Source organism: Electrophorus electricus, chromosome 11 (genome assembly GCF_013358815.1).
Source record: "Electrophorus electricus isolate fEleEle1 chromosome 11, fEleEle1.pri, whole genome shotgun sequence".
Taxonomy (NCBI): domain Eukaryota; kingdom Metazoa; phylum Chordata; class Actinopteri; order Gymnotiformes; family Gymnotidae; genus Electrophorus; species Electrophorus electricus.
Window position 1 is genome coordinate 13,575,981 of NC_049545.1, and position 21,513 is coordinate 13,597,493.

General features: G+C 54.7%; 1 protein-coding gene across 2 annotated transcripts in view; it reads left to right on the forward strand.

Moving 5' to 3' along the window:
• meis1b (Meis homeobox 1 b) overlaps window positions 1-21,513 on the forward strand; it is a 57,620-nt gene that overhangs the window by 13,157 nt on the left and 22,950 nt on the right. For both annotated transcript variants that reach the window (XM_027002568.2, XM_027002566.2), the window contains exons 7-8: window positions 210-321; window positions 13,803-13,948. In XM_027002568.2, coding sequence (XP_026858369.1) covers window positions 210-321; window positions 13,803-13,948 — 258 coding nt within the window. The remainder of the gene's footprint in view (window positions 1-209; window positions 322-13,802; window positions 13,949-21,513) is intronic.

The window sequence follows — 21,513 nt, forward strand, 5'->3', positions numbered from 1 at the left end:
TGAGGGTGCAGTGGCGTCTTATCTGTGTGCTGAGTCCCTGCGGTCTGATGCCTGACTGTGTGCTCTCCTCTCTTTATCTCCCTCCTCCTTTCTCTCTCTCTCTCTCTCTCTCTCTCTCTCTCTCTCTCTCTCACTCAATCTCTTCTCACGCTCACCTTGCTCGCTCTCTCTTTCTCTCTCTGCCTCACTTTCTGCCTCTCGTGGAACAGACTTCGTGGAACAGAGACCATGACGACACGGCGTCCACGCGCTCTGGGGGCACGCCGGGACCCTCCAGTGGTGGACACACGTCACACAGCGGTGACAATAGCAGTGAACAAGGTAAGGCTTTGCGCATGTGTGTGCATGTAAACTCGGTGTGGGTGTGGGTGTGGGTGTCATTTGCATATAATGTCTATTCTATAGCCACTGTTCTTCTACGAGCAGCGAAACCGAGCCCGGGCTTGTTGGCTGGGATACTGGAGAGGGTGACCGCTGAAGTAGATGTGGATCAGGGCTTTTATTTTGTCAGGGTGTGTGTGTGTGTGTGTGTGTGTGGAGGGCTAGCTGCGCTGTGTGACCGGGGGGGGGGCGTCTGAGCAAGCGGCGTAAGGGTTCCTGAGTGACCTACAGGCGTGAAGGCAGCTTCATGTATTATTGAAGGTGATGCCAGGCAGGCACCTCCGGGGCCTCGTCGCCCACAGCCAGAAGGGCCGCCTTACGCTCCACACGACTCCTGCGCCGGCCCGCCTTCTTCCTCGCGTGCTTGTTACCCTCCTCCTCCTCCTCCTCCTCCTCCTCCTCTGCTGGCTGTGGAGGATAGGAGGAGAGCGGCAGGTGGGCGTCTGATGACTAATGACTCAGGCAGCTCTGCCACGCTCCGATTGGGCCCGGGCGGCTGCGCCGCGCCGCGATTGGGCCGCTTAATGAGCCCCGGTTTGCGTGCGGCCACAGAGCTCCCGCTAGCCGCTGACCTTTGCTCTTTATTGACCGGACTGACACTCCATTTTTCACATAACTCCAATTACGAAGGGGCTCTTCACGTGGCCCCGCCTCCCTTTGCCCGCCTCACTTCCTGTAGCCAGCTCGCCTTTGTGGCTGCATGTCTGATGTATTCTGTTTTGTAGCGGCTGAGAGTATGACCAGGGCTTGTTGTAGAGCTCCGTGTCTTTGTGTGTGTGCGTGTGCGTGAGAGCCCATCACCTCTAGCAACTTTGTTTCTGTGTGGGCATTATGCTAATGTGGGTTAATTACTGATTGTGCAAAGTAGCTGTTATTAAGCGTATTAGCATGTTGTGTAAGGAGTCACTCCATAATCCCAGTAAGTGTGTTATTATCCTCTTGGCGGAGACATTCATGCCCCGTCTCCGACGTCCCATGTGGCTCCGGCCCCTCCCTCTGCCTCTCATAGATTGTTTCCTTGCTGACCTTTCCGGCGCGCTCCGCTCTGCCGCCACTTCCTCTGCTCGGCCCGCCTCCACGCACCTCCTCCCGCCTCTTCCTGCCCTCGCGTCAGGCTCTCTGGCCTACTGCGGCTCTCGGAGGCCAGGGCCCGGAGTCAAGCGCGCGTCTGGAGTTTAGCTTGCGGCCGTTAGCCAAGAGCTCGGCGGAAAAAAAGCCTGCTTTCTTTAAAACAAGACCCCGCTCCGTACGGCGTTCGTCAATAATCGTGTTCTAACCGTACGAGGGAGCTGTCCACAGGGTCATCGATGACGGTCATGAAAACGCTCACGCGCTTATTTATGCCGTGCCTTTCGACGTGCCGTCAGCCTTAACCGTGATTCCCGGTGAACACGCTGCCATGGTTCGTGATTGGTTTTATGGCACTGTAAACCCACCCCGGGTTCTTCTCCCCCCGGGTCCTTGCGCTTCTCTTCGTCCGTGCGGCCAGATCCCCCCCTCCAGCGAGGCCCTGGCCGGGCCCCGGTCTGGTGCTCCTTTAATTAGAGGCTGTCTGTTAACGCGGGCGAAGCTCGCCTTTGTCGGGCCGCTGCCCTCTCGGGGGACGTGTTGTGGCATTGTATCTGGGATCCCACTTATTTTAGTGAGGGTTCGAAGCTATACAGAGCAAAAGAAAACAAATCATTATTACCCCCCCCCCCCACCCACCCCCACCCCTTCCGCCATAGAGGGTGTTCTGGCATAGGTAATGCCTGGCCAGAATAAAAGGAACACGCCAGGCCACAGAGAGGAGAGGGATAAGAATTTTAACCCTGCCAGGAAGGGGCTGGGCACAATGAGAGCATGCACACGCCACACACACACACGTGCACGCTCATGTGGACAGAGCATGCTGAGTGTTTTGAGAAGCTTAGGGTTTCCTTCGCCTCATCAAACAGCGCGGGGCCGAGGCGATGACTACAGCCGTCCGATCTGTATCAGCAATTACCGGGAGCCATTTGCAGAGGGTCCTGCCGGCCACGCGCGCGCCAACCCAAATAGTTTCTGGGAGGCCCTTGTTATTGTCTGCATAAATTTACATGCGGAGCGCCAGCCCGAAACTCAGCGGGGCCAAGGCGCTGGTCTCGGGGTCCTGCCGAGTTAACGAACTTCCAGCGTGCTCAGAATAGAGCGGGTTTTGATGAATATGGCTAATCATGGGTGGTCCGAATCTGAGTCCGTGCTCAGCAAGCCCTACGATGACGCCAAAGTCTCAGACTCAAGCATGCGCTCTTGATTAGAGTTGGATGGTGTTCTCTGTCCTCGTCTGTCAGTCAGAGGAAGTGGATGTGAGGTGTTTCCTTCTCTTACAGTATTGGAGTTCAGGGTGCATGGGAGCGCTGGGGGGACCGATCGTTATTTTGCCCGGATTGATCCGAGCGAGTGGGTGCAGCTCTTGACAGCTCTTATCGATGTGGCTGCCAGTTTTCCACAGGCCTGTTGAAGGTCGGCCTTTGCGAGAGCCCTCATTGGCCCCAAGCTGCTGCCTCCATCCAGTGATTGGCCAGATTCCAGAGTTGACCTGCAGGCGGGGTCTCGAGCAGGAGGGTGGGCAGTGACACCGTACCTCTAGCCCCGCCCACCGAGGCCTCGCCACACGTGCTCGTCAAAGTCACACATTAATTTTAAACGATTGTCCAGTGAACCTGAAGAGCCCAGCCTCTCTCTCTCTCTCTCTCTCTCTCTCTCTTCCCCTCTCTGAGAGAGCACAAACATGCACTACTTCCCAAGGCTATAAGCTCCCTCCACTGCATGAGATTTGGCTCGCAGCTCTGCCTCTTCTTGTCCGTCTGCCCGTCTGCGTTTACGCCTTTAACTGCGCCTTCTGCGTTCCCAAGGCTCGTCGGTGTCATTTGGGTGGAGGCGGCAGGGGTGGTACCCACCTTCCCACGGCGCTTTCCGCTGAAGATGCGAGGCCAGATGAGCCCCTCCCCTCACCATAAGGGCCCGCCCCCACCGCCGGCCCTCCCCCCCTTGCCAGCACTGCCATGTGGTGATCTGGTGAGAGAGAGAGGGAGAGGGAGAGAGAGAGAGAGAGGGAGAGAGAGAGAGAGAGAGAAAGAGAATGAACAGGGGACAGTAAACGGTGCACTGCGACAGTCATGTTTAACCCCAGCGGAGCCTTTAGTGTTCAGGGAACAAGCACACGCGTGACACAAACAGGAAGCTCGGAGAGCGGTGGGTTTCTCGAGGCGTGCGGGAAGGCCAGCCCCCTCACCTTCCTCTCAGTCCTTCATCTCCCTCTCACAGCGCGCGAGAGTCACGAGCGCCGATGGCTTTATGGCCTCGTCCTCCGATGGGCGCGAGAGGACCCAGCCGCTCTCACGCTAGGAAAACGGGAAACGTTGCGCACGTTCCCACCGGTGTTGGGATTAAGCCCTGCGCCTGGCACTCCGTGGGAAAAGAGAAGCGGAAAAAACCACCCTCCCTCCACCCCCCCGCCCGACTCCGACACCGTCTGTATATCAAACCTGCCATGGCTCTCTGGCGTTTATAGGGTTGCTTTAGCACCTTGTCTCAGGGCAGATAACCATCATAAAGATGCTGAGATACGCTGCCAGTGTGCTGTTTGCTTTGGGATTTTGGCTGTTGTCGGAGGACTTCCTCCTTCTCCTCTGGCCGCCGCGCTTTGGATCTCGCTGTCTGAACCCTGTACACTCCGCTGAGGCCATCGGGCCAGCGCAGCAAGATTCCCTTCATCCACTTCCCCTCTCTCTCTCTCTCTCTCTCTCTCTCTCCCTCCCTCCCTCTCAAGCGTTCTCACTTTCCCTTTCGTCGTTAGGTGTTTTTCTACTTACTGCCGGGTCTCTAGAGAGTCTGTGCCTCATCCTAATGTCTTAAGAATGTTTGGGCTCGCTCTCCGAGTGAAGAACACTCCTCCATGGAAGACGGAGCTCATTTGCTCTGGGATTTTCAGCCCGAGAGGCGAGGCGAGCGCTATGTTTAGCCTGCACGCTGTAATTGTGGTGTGTTAATGATGTAGACACTTTGTATCTCTCCTGGTGTTTACAGGATGTGCTCTTCCAAAGCACTTAACCAAGGGCTTCTTCTTTGGCCAAGACCAAATTGCTGGTGTTTGTAAAACGCTACCTTCCCAGACTTGTGCGCGCTCGTCCGGTGGTCTCTCAAGCCCCAGTCACAACAGTATTCCTGCGAGCAAAGTGAACGGCGCACAAATAGCACCGAGTGATCGTCACATCAGTGCAGTTGATGAGCTAATCTTGTTGATTATTTAAAAAGGAAGATAGATTTCAAAAGCTCTGCACAAAAGCTTCCGAAGGCAAATTATAATACAGTAGTTTTGCTGTAATGGGGAAAAGAAAGATTTGGGGCAGTACGTTTTCCACAAGGTGCGTTTTCCTTATCTGTGTGTGCATGTACGTGTGTGTGTGTGAAATCCAGTACTCAGTTTTGCTCCAGGTAGCAGGGGAAAGCCCTTTACCTATCGCCGTCCCATGCCCCTGCATTTTGTGGAGCTCAGGCAGGAGTCCTAGCTGAGGTGTGAGAGAGCGTTAGGTCTGAGTGGAGCTCTGCGCAGCCACGTGAGGCCAGCCGGCCCTGAACGGCCTCTGTCACATACATGCCGGCCTGCTCGTCAGGACAGAACTCTGATAGCACCAAGCAGAGATACGCTGTCGCTGCCCCATTGGCGTTATGCACCCAGGGGGTGGGGCAGAAGGCCAAGAAAAGAACCGAGAGTGACAGTTAGCAAACAAGCTCCAATGCTTCGTTCATTAGTCAGGCGTCCTTGTTTGCCAGTGTGGCATTCGGTTTATTTAGGACTTCTGATAAAGAGCTGAGCAAGTGCTTCTGGACACAATCTCCTCGCCGACCCGTGCAGAAGGCACCAGCAGACCGCAGGTCAGAGGGGACATTTGTGAGGCTGTTTCCAAATGTTATGAGATTAAAATGTATTAGTTTTTCAGCAGGAATGGGGGGGATACCCCAGCAAGATAATCCGGCAATGATCAGTGCATACATGATGTCTCTCCCTCTCTCTCTCTCTCTCTCTCTCTCTCTCTCTCTCTCTCTCTCTCTCCCTGAACCGGCAGGTCAGTAGGCTGTTGTATTAGCCGCGTCACAGTGGTTGCAGTCCAGTTTAAAGCCACAAACAGCATTGCGCTAATTTTAGCTTCCCAAAGAGGATGAGGATGAATGGCCTGCTGTTAGCGCGCCACATGCTGCGCGGCCGATAGCGCTGTGCCAGGGCTATTTCCCTGCCCATAGCTGCCGGGGCGACGTGGCGGGCCCAGCCCACAGGCTCGCGAGGGCCTAATGAAGGATGGGAAGAGGAAGGACGCTGGAGCAACATCCAAACTGCTGCTGGCGATAGAGTGCTCAGTGCCTCCGCTTGTTTCCTGCCTTCTCTCTGAAGCCTCGGAACTATAAATACGATGCTCAGTCTCGGCCATTCTCATCTGCCGTTACCCCTCAAAATTCACTCAAAACCTACTAGTCCAATATGTAATGACTTCCTAATTATATTTCAGCTCTGGCCCATTCTGGTCTCTGATTGGTGGGGGCAAAAAAGAGCTTGCTGGGCTTTCCTGGGGAGACGACTGCCTGAAAGGCTGATTTCGCATGAACAGTCCCAAAGGTGGCATATTTGAGTGAATGTAGGTTTTCCTGTGCTTGAGCATTCAATGCGTCTGAGCCATGCATTCTGGGGGGGGAGGGGGGGTGGCAGTGGTCTCTGCAGATGGAAAGCAGAAGACTGGTAGAAAGGGCCCTTTTTGTGAGGGGGTGGGGTTGCACTAACAACTGGGCAATAGCTTGACCCGAGGCTGACCTTTCCTAAACGCTCCCCCTCCAGAGCACTGGGCTGGGCTTTTTTGACACGGATACCTGCTGGAGGGATTTAGGCGGAAGAGATAAAGGCCTCTTCAGGCCCTTTTCTGGAGATTTAGGGAGGGAATGAAAGATAACAAACAAACAAAAGTGTGTGTGCTTGCGGTGGGGGGGGGTGTGTTTACTTTAAAGTGTGTTTGAGAGGAAGAGGGAGAGTGTGTGTGTGTGTGTGTGTCTGTGAGTGTGTGTGTGTGTGTGTGTGTGTGTGTGTGTGTGTGTGTGTGTTTGGGCTTTTAGCTGCCTGTGTTTACGAACCATGCACTCCGAGTGGTAATCCGATCGCCGGCCGGCACGCTGAGTTCGAATGAGTGGAAGAAAGACCGCTATGGCAGAGATTCCCACGCTGATAACCCACAAAGCTCGGTTGGCACCGAGGCCCCGGAGCCGGCCCTGGAGCTGTCCCTGCTCTTTGTGCCGGGCGCGTGTGCGCGTGTGTGTCATCGCTGCGTGCGGGTGTTTGCGGTGTTCTCGTTCGGAGGTATCACTCGTGTCCAGCTGGCCCACTCCCCGGCCGTAGCCAGGAAGCGGGCTCTCGGGCCACTTCTGTTTCCTCCTCTTCCAGCGCGGAGCTTATCACCTCAGCTCAAACCTAGCTGATGGAACTACAATTCTCCCACATCTCCTGTGTTCCACTTCCTGTGGCCTCAGTGAGCTTTCACTGACATGCAGGGTGGGGTTGAAGGGGGCAGTCATTCAGCAAGGCCTTCATTTAACGTTAATATGGCAAATGAAAATGCTCTCTGAATGAAAAGCGCCACTTCAAAGGGAAACAACCTCACTGGTGTTAAGCTTTATCCGGCAAACACACGCCTGAATGGAGTTGCTCCATTTTTTCCCTGATCGTTGTTTTTTTAATCTATCCTCTCACCAGCCCGTCTCATAAACCAGGGCTGATCACGTGTAATTCTGCCTTACAGCACACCTTCTGCGTTGATGCCACTGTAGAATTTCAAGGGGAACCAAGTGGGCTATTATTAGCAAAGGAACATTCCCGTGCGATCAGCCGAACTCGCAAGTCCCATGGAGAGCGATTCCCTGCTAAAGTGGAATATCCCTGCCTATTAGAGCACTTATCTTTGCCTGTGTCATTTAGATAGCTACCATGTGGAAAATTTTCCACCAGAAGCCAATAATAAAGGCTGCCTCACCCCACTGCAGGCCCTGCCCCCTCGGGTTCTGCTCCATGCCCTGCCGAAACGAGTCCAAAGTGCACAGCGGAACGTCACGGGCGCCGGCAGAGAAAGCCTTTTGTTCCTGAGTTACAGTCATCGGCCTGGTTCTGATATTGTCTGGTCACATGGCCAAGCTCAACAGCTGAGAGATTAATCGCAGAGGTTTTATTTGTCACGCGCCTTCAGCCGTGGCATTTTTATTTATTTTTTTTGGTGTGTTTTCGCAAGGTGGAGCAAGGCGTTCTCAGCATCGTGGCGCTGCGCGAGTGTGCTGTTTTGACATTGCAACACTCCGGACACTTCCGAACGCGCACCCAGAGATCAGATTGGTCGGAGCCGGGTCGGGATGGTGGCACTGGTGGTGATGTCACGCTCGTAGCCAGCGAGGGCCCTCGGCTTGGCGCCTCACACTCTCGTTTAAAGGCGCTCCACCCTCGGCTGTACGGCCTAGACCGATACCGGAGAAAGCGCAGGAAGGTGCCAAAAACAGGCTGAGGCATGGGGGAGTGCCTGCGTGCCTGTGTGCCTGCCTGCGTGCCTGCGTGCCTGCGTGCGTGCCTGCGTGCGTGCGTGCGTGCCTGCGTGCGTGCGTGCCTGCGTGCGTGCGTGCGTGCGGTGTCTCAGTGGAATTTGGCTGCTTTTAAAGTGTTTGAGTTTGAACCTTGCTCTGTCTTTTCTCCCCTTATATCTTCACATAAGGGGGAAAAAAATCACAAAGGAGCAAAAATCAATAGTTGCGCAGCAAAAGTGCTCGACAAGAGAGGGCGGACCCTCGGCCCCCCGCGCCGCCACGGGGCGGAGGAGTGAAAGAGAGGGAGCGGGGGACAGGAGGTTGGAGGTGCGTGCGGCATGTGTGCGGAGTGAGGGGGCAGGTGGGGGGCAGCTCTGTTCCTAGCGCAGTTAATGTAGTGTAAGTGCCCTTGAGCCTCGTCGACGTGAAGTGGCCTCCGCCAGCCATGACCCGTGCACAGATACGGACGAGAGAGAGCCGTAACATTTGCGATGACATTTTTGCCATCACCTGTGGGTGTGTAAGGCGTCTGATCCCCAGGACGTGAGAATATGCATGAAGAGTTCTCCGCTAGGCCAGGCGCGCTGGCCACAGCCTAATGCGAGGCGGAAGGCCACTAACTGTGGAATACATTAACCAGTACTGCAGCCCGCAAACCCCACTCTCGGTGGCAGGCAGAGGCACAGGGAATGCCGAGGAGTTCGGAATTCCGTTTTTTCCTGCATCTAATTGTGCCTTACCATCCCAGGATCTGCCGGCATTATTTGGGAAGCGGTGTCATTTGGGATGTGCCGTTATTTGGGAGGCGTTGGTTCATCGAGCTGCCATTATTCACAGCGGCATTTGAATAGTGTGTAATTACAGACTGTATCGGTGAGCTACTCTGGATTAGCGATGTCACCAATGTCTTTTCTTGTAATAATGAAAAGGGGTAGAAAAAAGGCAGCAATCCGTGTTTGTCTATTTTCAGAAAGTGTGTTTGGCATTCAGAAACACGCGTGCGGTAGGATATCGCAGTGCAGATGCTTGAGAGCACTTCCATGTTCCAGACAGACAGCAGCTCAGCCGGGTCTTACCGGTGGGTTTGAAACACATGGAGGTGGCTGGATGCTAAGCGCAGCGCCCCAACCGCGCATCTCATTAGCCGCAGACAGAAAAAAAATCCCTGCTATTATACATGGTTCCTGCTGGCTTTGCCGCTCTGAAAGCAAGCAGTCTGGATGGATTGGGGCCCAGGAGCCGGTAAGCAACGCTGGGACGAGGAAAAGCAGCAGTGGAGGAGTTAGCGGCCGGCTGTTTCAGGGAATGGCCCAAAAACGTGGTGGGAGGAGTGTGTGTGTGTGTGTGTGTGTGTGTGTGTGTGTGTGTGTGTGTGTGTGTGTGTGTGTGTGTGTGTGTGTGTGTGTGTGTGTGTGTGTGTGTGTGTGTGTGTGTGTGTGTGTGTGTGTGTGTGTGTGTGTGTGCGGGCGCCTGGGGTTGCAGCAGGCACTTTGAGACTGTGAGTGCCTGTTGTTGGGAATTCTGCCGCAGGAATTCCTGCATGTTCAGAATATTTTGGGGTGGGAGGTACTTGTGACCCGTGCAAAGGGACTCCCCCACCATTGCCTGGCCCAATTCGAGCCATGTGAATAGCCTGAATACAATGAAGGCTGCTTTATCTTTTCTTCTCTCTCTCCTTCTCTCTCTCTCTCCATCTCTTCTCCATCTCTTCTCTCTCTCTTCTCTCTCTCTCTATCTGTTCTATCACTCCATCTCTTCTCTCTCTCCTTCTCTCTCTCTCTCCATCTCTTCTCCATCTCTTCTCTCTCTCTTCTCTCTCTCTCTATCTGTTCTATCACTCCATCTCTTCTCTCTCTCCTTCTCTCTCTCTCTCCATCTCTTCTCCATCTCTTTGCTCTCTCTCTCTCTCTTCTCCCTCCCCCCCTCCCCTGGTTTCTCTGTCTCTCATTCTGAGGGCCTGTGTGTGTGTATTGGACAGAAAGCCCAAAGTGTGTGAGCGCGTGTGTTCTGCTGGGAGACGCAGAGCATGCCTTTAAGCCTCGTGTTCCGTTAGGCTGGGAGTCCGGAGAGGTGTCACATGAGTGTGATGATGTGGGTGCAGGCGTGTGTGTGTGTGTGTGTGTGTGTGTGTGTGTGTGTGTGTGTGTGTGTGTGTGTGTGTGTGTGTGTGTGTGTGTCTGTCTGTCTGTCTGTCTGTCTGTCTGTGTCTGTTAGTCTCTGTATCTCTTTAACATTACCTATTTCCGACATTAGTCTGAACAGGTCACGTATACCCACTGCTTCATGTGGCAAGCTCACAGGTAAACAGTCCAAATGCAGTCAGCAGTAATATCCCCTATCCTAAAGCTAATCCCCTGTTAATCTGCAGTGGAGGCCGGCTGCAAGTTTGGGAGCAAATTATCATGAGATCGAGGAGGCGAAAGATGGCCAAGATTTTAATTATGGGCCTCTGTGAAATCATGGCAGCTCCTGGACCCCAAATGTTTACGAGGTCAGTTACCTCACCATCACGCCTCGTAAATGTCCTCCCAAGCAGGGCGAGAATATGATGAATGCAGAGTTGGATTGACATAAACATCTCTTGAATTCCAATCTGCCAGTTCAGACTTAGTTGCACTGCAGCCTATCAGATCCATATCAGCAACGCGCGTCCCGAATCAGAACTGAAAATGTCCGAGTGTTCAGTGTGATCATGCTTTTGAAGATCAGGATTAGATCGGGCCACGTTTACCTGATGTGTGAACATGGCCTAAATGTGGTGTATTTAAAAAATAAAAGGGGGCTAGAGACTTCAGATCCACCGCCATTGCTCGGCCCATTCCAGCAGAGGATGGCCTATAAAATATTGCCAAAACATTTCTTAAAATGACTTGAAAGGTAAAATCTGAACTTTGTGCTATGACAGATTTGACTTGTAACTCTTGGCTTAGATAGCTTGAATATCCCTCAAAGAAAACCTTCTTTGTGAGGAAAAATGCCTGTGTGCGCACACGTGCGCGTCTTGTGTGTTTTTCCTCATTTTGCTTATGGTTGCCTTATGTGATGTAAATATGTTTGACAGACAGGCAGTGCCTTATTGCTAATTTGTGAATCAGCAGAAAAATGGCTGACACCTTTGCGCTGTGTGTGACAGCCAGCAAAGGAACAGGTAGTGCCAATTAAAGTGGCCTTTTTGAATAATCGGATCATAATGGATTAGCCTAGATTCCTCTGATAATGTCAGGAAACGCCTTGAGTGGCAAACGGTGAGAAAGGGAGAGGGAGGGAGGGAAGAGGAGAGAAAAGGAGAGGGTGGGAGAGACAGAGTGAGCGACAGGGGGAAATGCGCAGACGGAAACGGAGTAAGAGAAATGGAGGGAGGGAAGGGGCTATAAACAGGCGGCGAAAGGTGTGAAGGCCGAGAGGGTGAGAGAATGGCGGTAAGCAAAGAGCACAGCCTGAGTGAGAGCTGGGCATGAGCCGTTCAGCAGAGCTGGCTGACAAAGGCGTGCAGAAGGGAGAAGTGTTAACCTGATTTTTGTGGCAGGAAGGGAGAGCGACGTCAGCCGCGCGCGCGTGTGTCTGTGTGTGTGTGTGTCTGTGTGTGTGTCTGTGTCTGTGTGTGTGTGTGTGTCTGTGTGTGTGTGTGCGTGTGAGAGGGGATCATAAAAAAATTCTCTCCCTAGTTAGCCGCGGGGCATGCTCCTCAGCCTCTGGCCTGCTGCAGTCACCGGCCTGCTCCCTAATTGCCACACAGACTCCACCACACATGGGCAGATGAGATGACATTTTTTTCCTCTTACTGTCACTGGCCGGCCGGCCGGCGCACTCTCCCCCTGCGACCCCCCCCCCCCACACACACACACACACACCTCCCAGTTAGTTGCTAAGACGCTGTCATAATCCATTAGCGCTAGGCCAGAGTTAGCCTATGGCGTTTCCCCGTCGCTTCAGCGAAAAGGCGAGCACAATCTGCCGCGGGAGTCTGCTGGCCGTCTAATGAGGCTGTGAGCTTGTTTATAGACCCGCATCATTTTTCTGATTATTTCCACCTTCTCGGGCTCTCCGGGCTCCCCGCCCGCCTTCCGCCGGCCCCGGCGCGGAGCGGAGCGGGTGGAGGCCCCGCATCCGCGCCCCGACCCTCCGCCTCCTCTGCGCCGGAGGAGAATGGGGGCCAAAATTGGCCCCGGACCTTCGGCGAGGTGAACGGGCATCGAGTTGCAGCGAGAATGGAAATGCCAATAAAACCGGCTCGGCCCCGGCTCCTCGTAGAAGGCCCCGTCCCTCGGAGGTCGAGCCAGAGTGAAAATACTGGGGTAAAGGGGTTAAGCAATTCTTAAGACGGCGAGGGGGTGGGAGCGCACACGTAACAGAGTTACCTCCGAGATCGCACGGTGTCTATTTCCCCGCTCTCTCTCTCCCTCTCTCTCTCCCTCTCTCTCTCTCTCTCTCTCTCTCTCTCTCTCTCTCTCTCTCTCCTTCCCTCGCCTCTTCCACAGCTCTCTGTTCTGATATCCAGCCTTTGCTTCTGTTTTCTTAGGTCGCATGGGACAAGCCCTGGGTTTATTATTTTAAGCTTTGCCGAACACGAACCGGTCTTTACACCGGATTGAGAGCATTTGCTTCCAATGAAAATCTTGTCTTAGATTACACGCTGGCGGTGGGGTGTCCCCCCTGGATGGAAGCGAGGAAGTCCTGCTCGCCCGGAACCAGTGGGCTGGACACACTCCTGAGCACGCCTGTTTTTTTTTGTTTTTTGTTTTGTTTTTTGCCATCCATTAATGATGTAATCGAAGCGCCTGTTGTGTGCGCGCGCGCATTCTTTTCTCTGTGGAGGTGGGGCAGGGATCTCTGGTGACTCTCAAGTGGCCTCGTCTGCAAGGCAGTACCATTGTACCTCCAGAAGTCTCCACTTAAGGAGTCGCGGCCATCGCGGGGCTCCCCTCCCGCAGCGGGTTTTTTTTTGGGGGCCAACGAGAGCACTCACTCTCCTGATGGCGCGCAGAGATCCCGTGGCCACGAGGTGCGCTTTCGAGAGTGCTCCGGCCCGGGGTAACAGGCAGCGGAGGCTATTTCAGCCACCTCCGTTACCGCCGCTGACAAAAAAAAGGGCCAGATCCAGCCAGAATGGCACACATGTTCCCATCAGCTGTCAGTGGGGTAGGGGGACGTCTTCAGCGGAGGCGATAGTGGGTCGGGACGGGCGCGCTGGCTGCACCTGATTTCACACGTCGGATGGTGACGCATTTCCGCCATGGAAACAGCCCTGTTAACCTCATTCATGTTTCTTTTATGATGCATTATTTAAAACGGCTGAATTATTATCTTTTTTTTAATGATATTAACAGTTCTGAAGATTTCCTTCAGTGGCAGATGTATGCGGGAGGATGGTTTCTGTTACCACAATGGAGATATGGTGTCATGTGTGTCCGGAACTGGTGCTGGTCGGGTGTCCTTAAGCGAACCTTATCAAGAACCTATTGTTATTAAAATACAGCACTTTAGAAAGGGATATTTCTCGCTTTCGCTTTCTTTGGCACTGTGTAACTCCCACACCTGAGGAAAGCAAGCAAACAAACAAACAAAAAGCGCTTGGGTAAGTATTTCCCCGGGACGAAGAAGACTAAATCTGTCTCTGTCTGAACCGATTCTTCTCCAGCAACGGCAGCGGGGAAAAATACGACCTTACCAGTTCTTCGTGTGCTTGTGTTCTCTTCCTCTCTTTCTCCATCTGCGCTTTGATTCTAAAAGAATTAAACATGAATTTGTTTAAAGAGGCTTCCCTTAAGTGCTGGTGTGGGTTCGGTGGGTTCGGCCCCTTTATATAGGGGGGGAGACCGGTCGTAAACTGTACACTGTGTGTGTCTTGACAGGCGACGGGCTGGACAACAGCGTGGCCTCCCCGAGCACAGGCGACGACGACGACCCCGACAAGGAGAAGAAGAGGAATAAGAAACGTGGCATCTTCCCCAAAGTAGCGACCAACATCATGCGGGCCTGGCTCTTCCAGCACTTGACGGTGAGTGGGTCCGGGCCACCCGTCCCCTCCGCGCTGCGCCACACGCGGGACCCCTCGCGCGGGCCACCCAGTGGAGTGCCACCTCCGCTGAGGGGCATGGAAAGGGATTCCGGTTGTGGAGTGTGAGGATGTTAATGGAAGGATCCGCTCTCCAGCACAGGAGAGTGTGTGAGTGTGAGTGTGAGTGTGAGTGTGAGTGTGAGTGTACATGCCTGCACATGGTGCAAGAGAGCCTGATGCATGTAAAAAAAAAAACCAGCTGCCAGACAGCACAGAGGCAGGCAGACCCATCCAGGTCACATGATCAGAATGCAAGGGGCAGCTGGGTAGTGTAGTATGCCTGCATTTATGCTTAGCAGCCAGCCATTGCGTGCGTGCGTGCGTGCGTGTGTGTGTGCGTGCGTGCGTGTGTGCGTGTGTGTGTGTGTGTCACGCAGCGCTGGTATTTCGGGCTCAGTGGTTAGCCATCTACGTTTGTCCCCACCTGGAGCGCAGAAAGGCAGGGGAAATGCACCACAGTGATGCGGTCCGCTTTTCCGCTCGCTTTGGTAAGCGCTAGTTCCTCTGTTCTGTTCACCGCAAGCTAATCGGAGTGTCACGAGGACGCCATTTATCTCCACACATCAGCACCAGTGGCCTAACGCTCCAATCACAGGCCGCGCAGGCATGCCTGGCAGGCACTGTCGATCAACTCTGGAGTCTAATAAACACAGTGTAGTTTTCGCTTTATGAATGTGGAAGATAAACAGATGGCTTTGGGATCACCAGACAATGCTCCAATTAAGGCTACCGGTCATTGTTTTTAGGTGCTGAAAGGCGATGGGTTTCTAAGCAGACTCGAAGCCGAGTCAAAAGGGAACCTATTTGATCATTTCTAAAAGCACCCACGTGTTCACCCCCATTCTCACATCTGTGGCACAGAGACTACCCCAGGGGCCCCCAAAACCTTCATCTGCCCTAGCCCCCCTTTACCTTCTCTCTGTCGCGCACACACGCACACACACGCACACACACTTTCACCCCCTACTACTTTAGGGGCCCCAGGAGAAAGGTGTGTGAAAAGAAAGCCATTTGCTAGTTCACACACACGGCCTACTCTCTCCTTCTCTCGTTCTCACGCTTTCTCTCTCTCTCTCTCTCTCTTGCACACGCACACTCACACACACACACACACACACACACACACACACACACACACACACACACACACACACACATTAGGGCTAGGAGTGCTCGGAATGGTGAGAGCACACTGTCCGGTTTGTCCTAGTTTACTGGCAGCACGACCAGAGCTGTGTGTGTGTGTGTGTGTGTGTGTGTGTGTGTGTGTGTGTGTGTGTGTGTGTGTGTGTGTGTGTGTGTGTGTGTGTGTGTGTGTGTGTGTGTGTGTGTGTGTGTGTGTGTGTGTGTGTGTGTGTGTGTGTGCGCCTGTGTTCTCTGGCTTGCTTGGCAAAGGGGCAGTGTAACTAAATGTGGAGATGCTGTGATTCTGCCAACAGCAGCCCCCTTAACCCCGGCAGGTCTGAGAGAGAGAGAGAACAGCACGTCTGCCAAAGGGTGACTATGCACAGAGAGTGAGGGTTGAGGTGGGGGGAGGTCTTCAGAACTGGAGCCTGCAGCACTGAATACCCGCGCTGTAAAGCCGGCCTGCCAGCACCACACATAGTGACGTCCCCTCACTGAGAGCCGGGTGCGGGGCTGGACCGGCCGGGCACCTCAGCCTCAGCGTGTGCGACATGCGTGCGAATGACGAGGCAACAGGCGCACAAGAGCCCCCGGTCTCCGCTCTCCTCCACTAATCCGGTACATGGAAGGCTCTGGTTCTCGGAGATTAAACCGCTGGCGATCAACAGGCCTCACGGACAACGCAGCTTTACGACGGCCCTCTGCAAAGACTTGGGGAGAGGGTCCACGCCACGAGCCAACCAGTGAAGCCGCCACACGAGAGACAGAGACGGAGAACGAATGCGCCAGACGGGGGGACGGAATATGGATGACAACAAAACAGGGCTTTAACCAGGATCGAACGACTTTTTCCTTTTTATTTTTGTTAAGTCACAGGAACTGATGCGTTGGCCTCCATGAGGTCTGGAAGCAATGTGCCCGAGCTGACGGCTGCCCACTCTGTAAAGCGTTGGTGCGAACATGTCGCAGTAAACTTTGCGGCGCAGAAAGCAAAACAAAGGCCCAGGACCTGGCCGCTGTTGTTGGTTAGCTGGTTAGTTCCTACTCCAGACAGCCCAGGGAGGAGCTCCCAACATTCCGTTCTGACTGACTCTTCCTGGGACTCTCTACTCCACCTTTGCTCCTCCTGCGTTTGCAACCTCTTGCGAAACCGAGCTCCCCTGTTTAACAGAGCGGGCAACCAATAGGAGCTGCCGGGCCGGACTCCCAGCGTGCCTGCGGTTTAGCGCCCTGGCTCCTCCATGAAAAGGCAATTTGCAAAATTACGCCATCGAGTAATTAGATGGAAGTCAGCCCTCAGATGTTGGCTGCGACCGTGTACCGAAGTCCTGGCTGGGAAGCCGTGCGGGGCGGGGCAGGGCGGGGCGGGGCGGGGTGGGGTGGGGCGGGGCGAGGCAGAGCCAAACATTTGTTTTGTTTGCACACAAAGCTGGAGAGAAACAGGTAACCCTCCATCTCATAGCTTATAAAAACAAAGAGGGATAAAGCATGGGGGCAGGGTGGGGGGTTGGTGGGGCAGAACCACAGCATGGTCTCGCTCTCACGAAACGAAACTGGAAAGCATTAATACTGGAAAGCTAATGCAGTTTGGTCCTAATTTAGCACCCTGTGAACACACATGGAACAGAGCTGGTGGAAGCAGGGCATTTCTTTTCTCTCTCTCTCTCTCTCTCTCTCTCTCTCTCTCTCTCTCTCTCTCTCTCTCTCTCTATGCATTGCTCTCTGCACATTTCACCAAAAGAACCCCTCGACTGTGCTGCGTTTCTGACCAGAACCAGGTGTGAACAGCGCTATAATTCATCCCGGCGCAGCCATGCAGAGGCCTTTGGGCTCCTGGCCGGGCCCGCGGGGGGCGCTGGGTTCGGGGCTGCTCTTCGGGGAGTTCAACGGCGAATTTGTTCCCCTGTAGTGTTCGCCCGGGGCCAGGGCTGGGGGGTGGGGATGGGGGGCACCCTGCCTGGTGGGGATTTCCTACGTTCGGCGAGCAGAAATACAGATGTTCAGCATATGACCTCCCAGAGCATAAAGCCTTGCACGGCCCGGTGGGGTTTTTGAGGGGCCGGACCTCTCCATTCTGGGTGAGGAGCACCGCGCGTACCTGGCCCCCAGTCGTTTTGATCTGATCTGCAGGATGAGCCATTAATTAAGAAATTAAGGAGATACACCGTAGAGGAAGTGGGGACACCGTGGTGTTTATCACTTATTTTGGCTTTTGAGTGTTGATTAGTACTCTGTCATCTGTTTCACTGCTCTGTTGCTAAGTGTTGATTGGGCTTTATATAGTAACCACTATGTAGTCACCAAACCCACCGTGGCTGTCTCTTCGTTTAAAACGCCTCTCACGGTAGTGTTGTTTAGAAACACATACAGCGCATAATCTTTGCCCCTGGGTTTGTATGTTAGCCTAAAGTGCTAGCTGCTCTCCAGCGGTAATCCTCGGAGGTCTTAACCAGTGGATCTGCAGTGTATGTTTTGTTTGCCTACAACATGGCATCCAGTAGTGTGTTGGCTCCTCTCAGGCAGGAAGAGGGAAGCCCTTGTAAACAGACGCGGGGGCAGTTAGCCCCCCAGAACACTTGGAGCAGCCTCGTCCAAAAATCCCCCTCATCAAAAAAAAAAAAGTGTGTCCATTAAGGGTCAGAGGTCAACCAGGCCTCAGATGCCATTAGTCATTGGTTGTTTATTGCTGGAGCCCGAGGATGTCAGCACGCTGGTCACCCATGGCAACCCCAGCACGCCGTGCGGCCCCGGGATCTGGCGGCGGGGGCCCTCATCCGAGGTCCTTATTGCCTGCCCCGGCCAGAGCTCGGGAGACCCGTTTAGGAAAAAGAAACAAATGAATCTGCTCTGTAAAATTGGAATCGTCATCCTGTTGTTTTCTTTAATTCACTCATTTTGTTTTTGTGGGTGTTTATTTTAGCAAGAGCAAAAAGTCCAGTCAGATGAATGTTTGGAAATTGAATTTAGCAGCCTTGGATCTCCGGTTATTTCATAATTTCATCTGAGTCAGCTCTGGAGGCACTGCCAAAGGGCTTTCGCAGGCAGGGAGGAATGGGCCACGCTGCGTCTCGCCGTGGAAGTGGGGCTGGAGCGATTTCTCCTCGCTGCGTGCCTGCTCTGGGTTCCTGTCCTGCGCCTGTTTTTACTGCGCTGCTGTCAACTGAGCCTCTGTCCCCAACTGACTGCTTTTTTTTTGTTTGTTTCAGTTGTGTTGTCTTTTGGATATTTATGGAGCGTGCGTGCGTGCGTGCGTGTGTGTGTGTGTGTGTGTGTGTGTGTGTGTGTGTGTGTGTGTGTGTGTGTGTGTGTGACAGAGAGAGATTTGGAAGCAAAGGCATAATGCTTATCAACAAAGTTGACAAAGTAGCCGCCAAATCAATTTTGGGCCCAAGGCTGCCCATTGGGGGGTGCCCCCCCACCACCACCCTCCACCCACCCTACCCCCACCTCCTACACCTTTGTAATGAAAACATCATCAATTACCCCACTGACAGGCCCCTGGGATGTGGGGCCGGCAACTCTTTGGGGCTGGTCTTTGTGGATGGATGCCCCCTCCCACACACCCACCCACCCACCCCTGGAGAGAGTGCGCGGGCCACGTGTATCCATCACTGGCGGGCCTTGCAGGCTGACAGGCTAAAGGCGCAGGCGTGGCTTTTGAAGAATGGCCCCAACTGGCAGGCCCACTGGCCGATGGACGCCTCCCTGTCACCGGATGACGAGGGCTGCGGTGGGGGGGCTTCTCTAGCCATCTGTGCCATGATTGATGAGCGGGACACTGCGGGGCCTTTCTCCCCTCCGACCCGCCCAGTCCCGAGCGTCAGCTGCACCTAAACATTAGGGGCATTAGGGGGAGTCGAAAAACGGACTCTTTTTCGTTGACCCCTCGCTCTTTCTTTTCCTCTCTCATTCTTTTCTCTCCATCTCTCTCTGCTTTTGCCTCCACATCTCCCCTGTTCTCTATTGCGACACTGTTTGCTGCTGGTCCTTGGTGTCCCTGGAGGGCAGTTGAGTTTTAACTCGCGTGACCTCTGGGCTGCCGGCAGCTGGCCGGCCCACTCTGGCGCTCCTCTGAGCACGGAAGGAGTCGCGGCCCCGCCGACGCTTCCCCCAGCCAGCCGGTTGGGCCTCGCCGTCGGGGGCCAGGGTTGGCCGGAGGCGTCCGCACCCGAGATGGCAGAGACCTCCCCAAGACTCAGGCCGGCTCGACCCGCACTTGCCCACTTCCGGCCTCTGTGCGGGGGCAGATGAAAAGGCCCAGTCAGAGCCCAGGGCTCTCCGGGGGGCGGGGGGCAGGTCTGGGGCCCAGGGCCCGGGGGCTCCCCGCCGCTGGCCAGCTGCCCAGCGGCCCAGCAGAGCCTCGGCGGCACCCCCCACTGTCCTGCTGTCCTGCAGGTTCTGCCGTCCTGCATGCAGGCCGGGCCGGTCTCCACAGCCCCGTCACGTTCTGCCCCGTGACCCCCTTTAGAGGGCGCTGTCACTGCTTTGGCACACAGACTGTTGTGGCGCAGCTGGGCTTGAGCCTGTTCTGACCTTTCTGAAGCGATGGGCGTGATGTTCGTCCCCTGGCCTCTGGATGGGCAGAGACCCCCGGCACTCGGGTACTCGGGTTCACGGTGCACTCGCTAGCCTCGTCGGGAACGGCCGCGAGTGTGTAGACGGTTCAATGGAGCCGGCGCGGGCCGAGCGCCAGCGCTGGTAGCGCTTTTAAGAGCCCGCGCGCATATGCAGCCATCGATTTCCCCCGGAGGTGAGCGGCGGGAGTTGGCGCGGGGGTTGGAGCGGGCCCAAGGCGCTTTAAACAAGCAGATCAGTCTCCTTCTCCCACGTCTTCACAGTGGCCTGATGCGGAGCGGTCATTCGCTCCTCGGTTGCCCCTTTTGTTTCGATGCCACCGTGCGGCGTGGGAGGCGGGGGCCGCCCCTCACAGGCTAGCGGTGAGCGACAGAGCACTAGCAGGTAACTTGCTTGGGGCGTGCGCGCGTGTGTGCGCGTGAGAGAGCCTGTCTGCGGGACTCTCTTCTCACGCTCTCTTATCACCGGAGCGTTTCTGCAGCGTTGCCAGTGAAAAGCGCCGCGCTCTTGTTGTGCTACGACAGATTAAGTCATCGATTTGTAGAAGCTGTGCCCTGACGGGGAAGGGCTTCTCTTCAGCGTGGAGAGACAGAGAGAGAGCGAGAGAGCGAGGGAGAAGGAAGAAGAGTGAGATGAGGGGAACAGGAGGGAGGGTGAGACGCTGTTCTCTCTACCCACCAGCCCCCTGCATGTCTTCTCCTTTTTTCTTTCTCCTGATGGTAGAGAGTGAGCATACGGGAGCAATTGCCTTACCTCCATCCAGCTCCTCCTCAACCATGTCCAGGTTTCCCCTCCCTGCGGGCTCCCTTATGAACATTCATTAAAATTGCGAGGGCAAAAGGGGTAATTATGATAATAACATAATAATATCATGTGGGCTATTAGAATTTGGTCCCCACGTCGTCGTCGTCCCAAAAAAGAGGAAAAAATTGTTTCCATAGAGTATCACATTCCGGCAGCATTAGCTAAAGGGCCGTTTCCTTGGAAGCGAAGGTAGCGTAAAAGACCTGAACACGGTGCATTGTGGGAACCTGATTCTGTTACCGTTTAACGCACAGTGAGCTCAGGCGCTACAGCGACGCCCACTTGAACAGAGAGGGGCGGACAGGAGCCGTGCGTCCAGCCGTGCGTCCAGCCGTGCGTCCAGCCCCGTGCGTCCAGCCCCGTGCGTCCAGCCATCCTACGCAATGCCACTTTGCGTCTCTCAGTCCTCTTGGTCAGAACAACACCGTGTTTACCCCGTGGCTACAGAGAGTGCAGGCCCGGTTTCCGCTGCCGCTTCGCATGCTCGGGGGACAGGCTCCGCCTCTCCGCTGCCACCTGTCCAGCAGAGGGCGTGGCCCCCGTACCCCCGGGCAACCAGCCCTGAGGTTTGGCGCTGTGGGCGGCTCGCCTGAAATGCTCTTGAATGTTCCCCCACTCCGACAGGCTGTAATTACAAGCTTAAAGAGGTTTAGTGGTCCAGTAAACTACATAATCACCCCCCCTGAATTAGCCTGGCCTCATCAGCTGCAGTCCAGCGAGCTTCCAGTTCCCCCCCCCCGACAACCACCATTAGCCCGAGACTGCGAGCAGCAGGTGTGGGCCAACAAGCATCCCCCTTAAACATGGGCTTCCCACCCCACTCCTGGGCTCTGGAATGACTCTGAAGAGCACCCCCACCCCCTTTCGTTAGCTCTGGCTGGTCTCAGATCAGTACTGGCCTCTAAACATTGGTGCATCTGGCCTACAGACCACACCTCTGCATGCGATATGAAAAAGCCATTCCAGTGCTCCCTGCCACCCCACAGTTAAGTGCTCCTCTG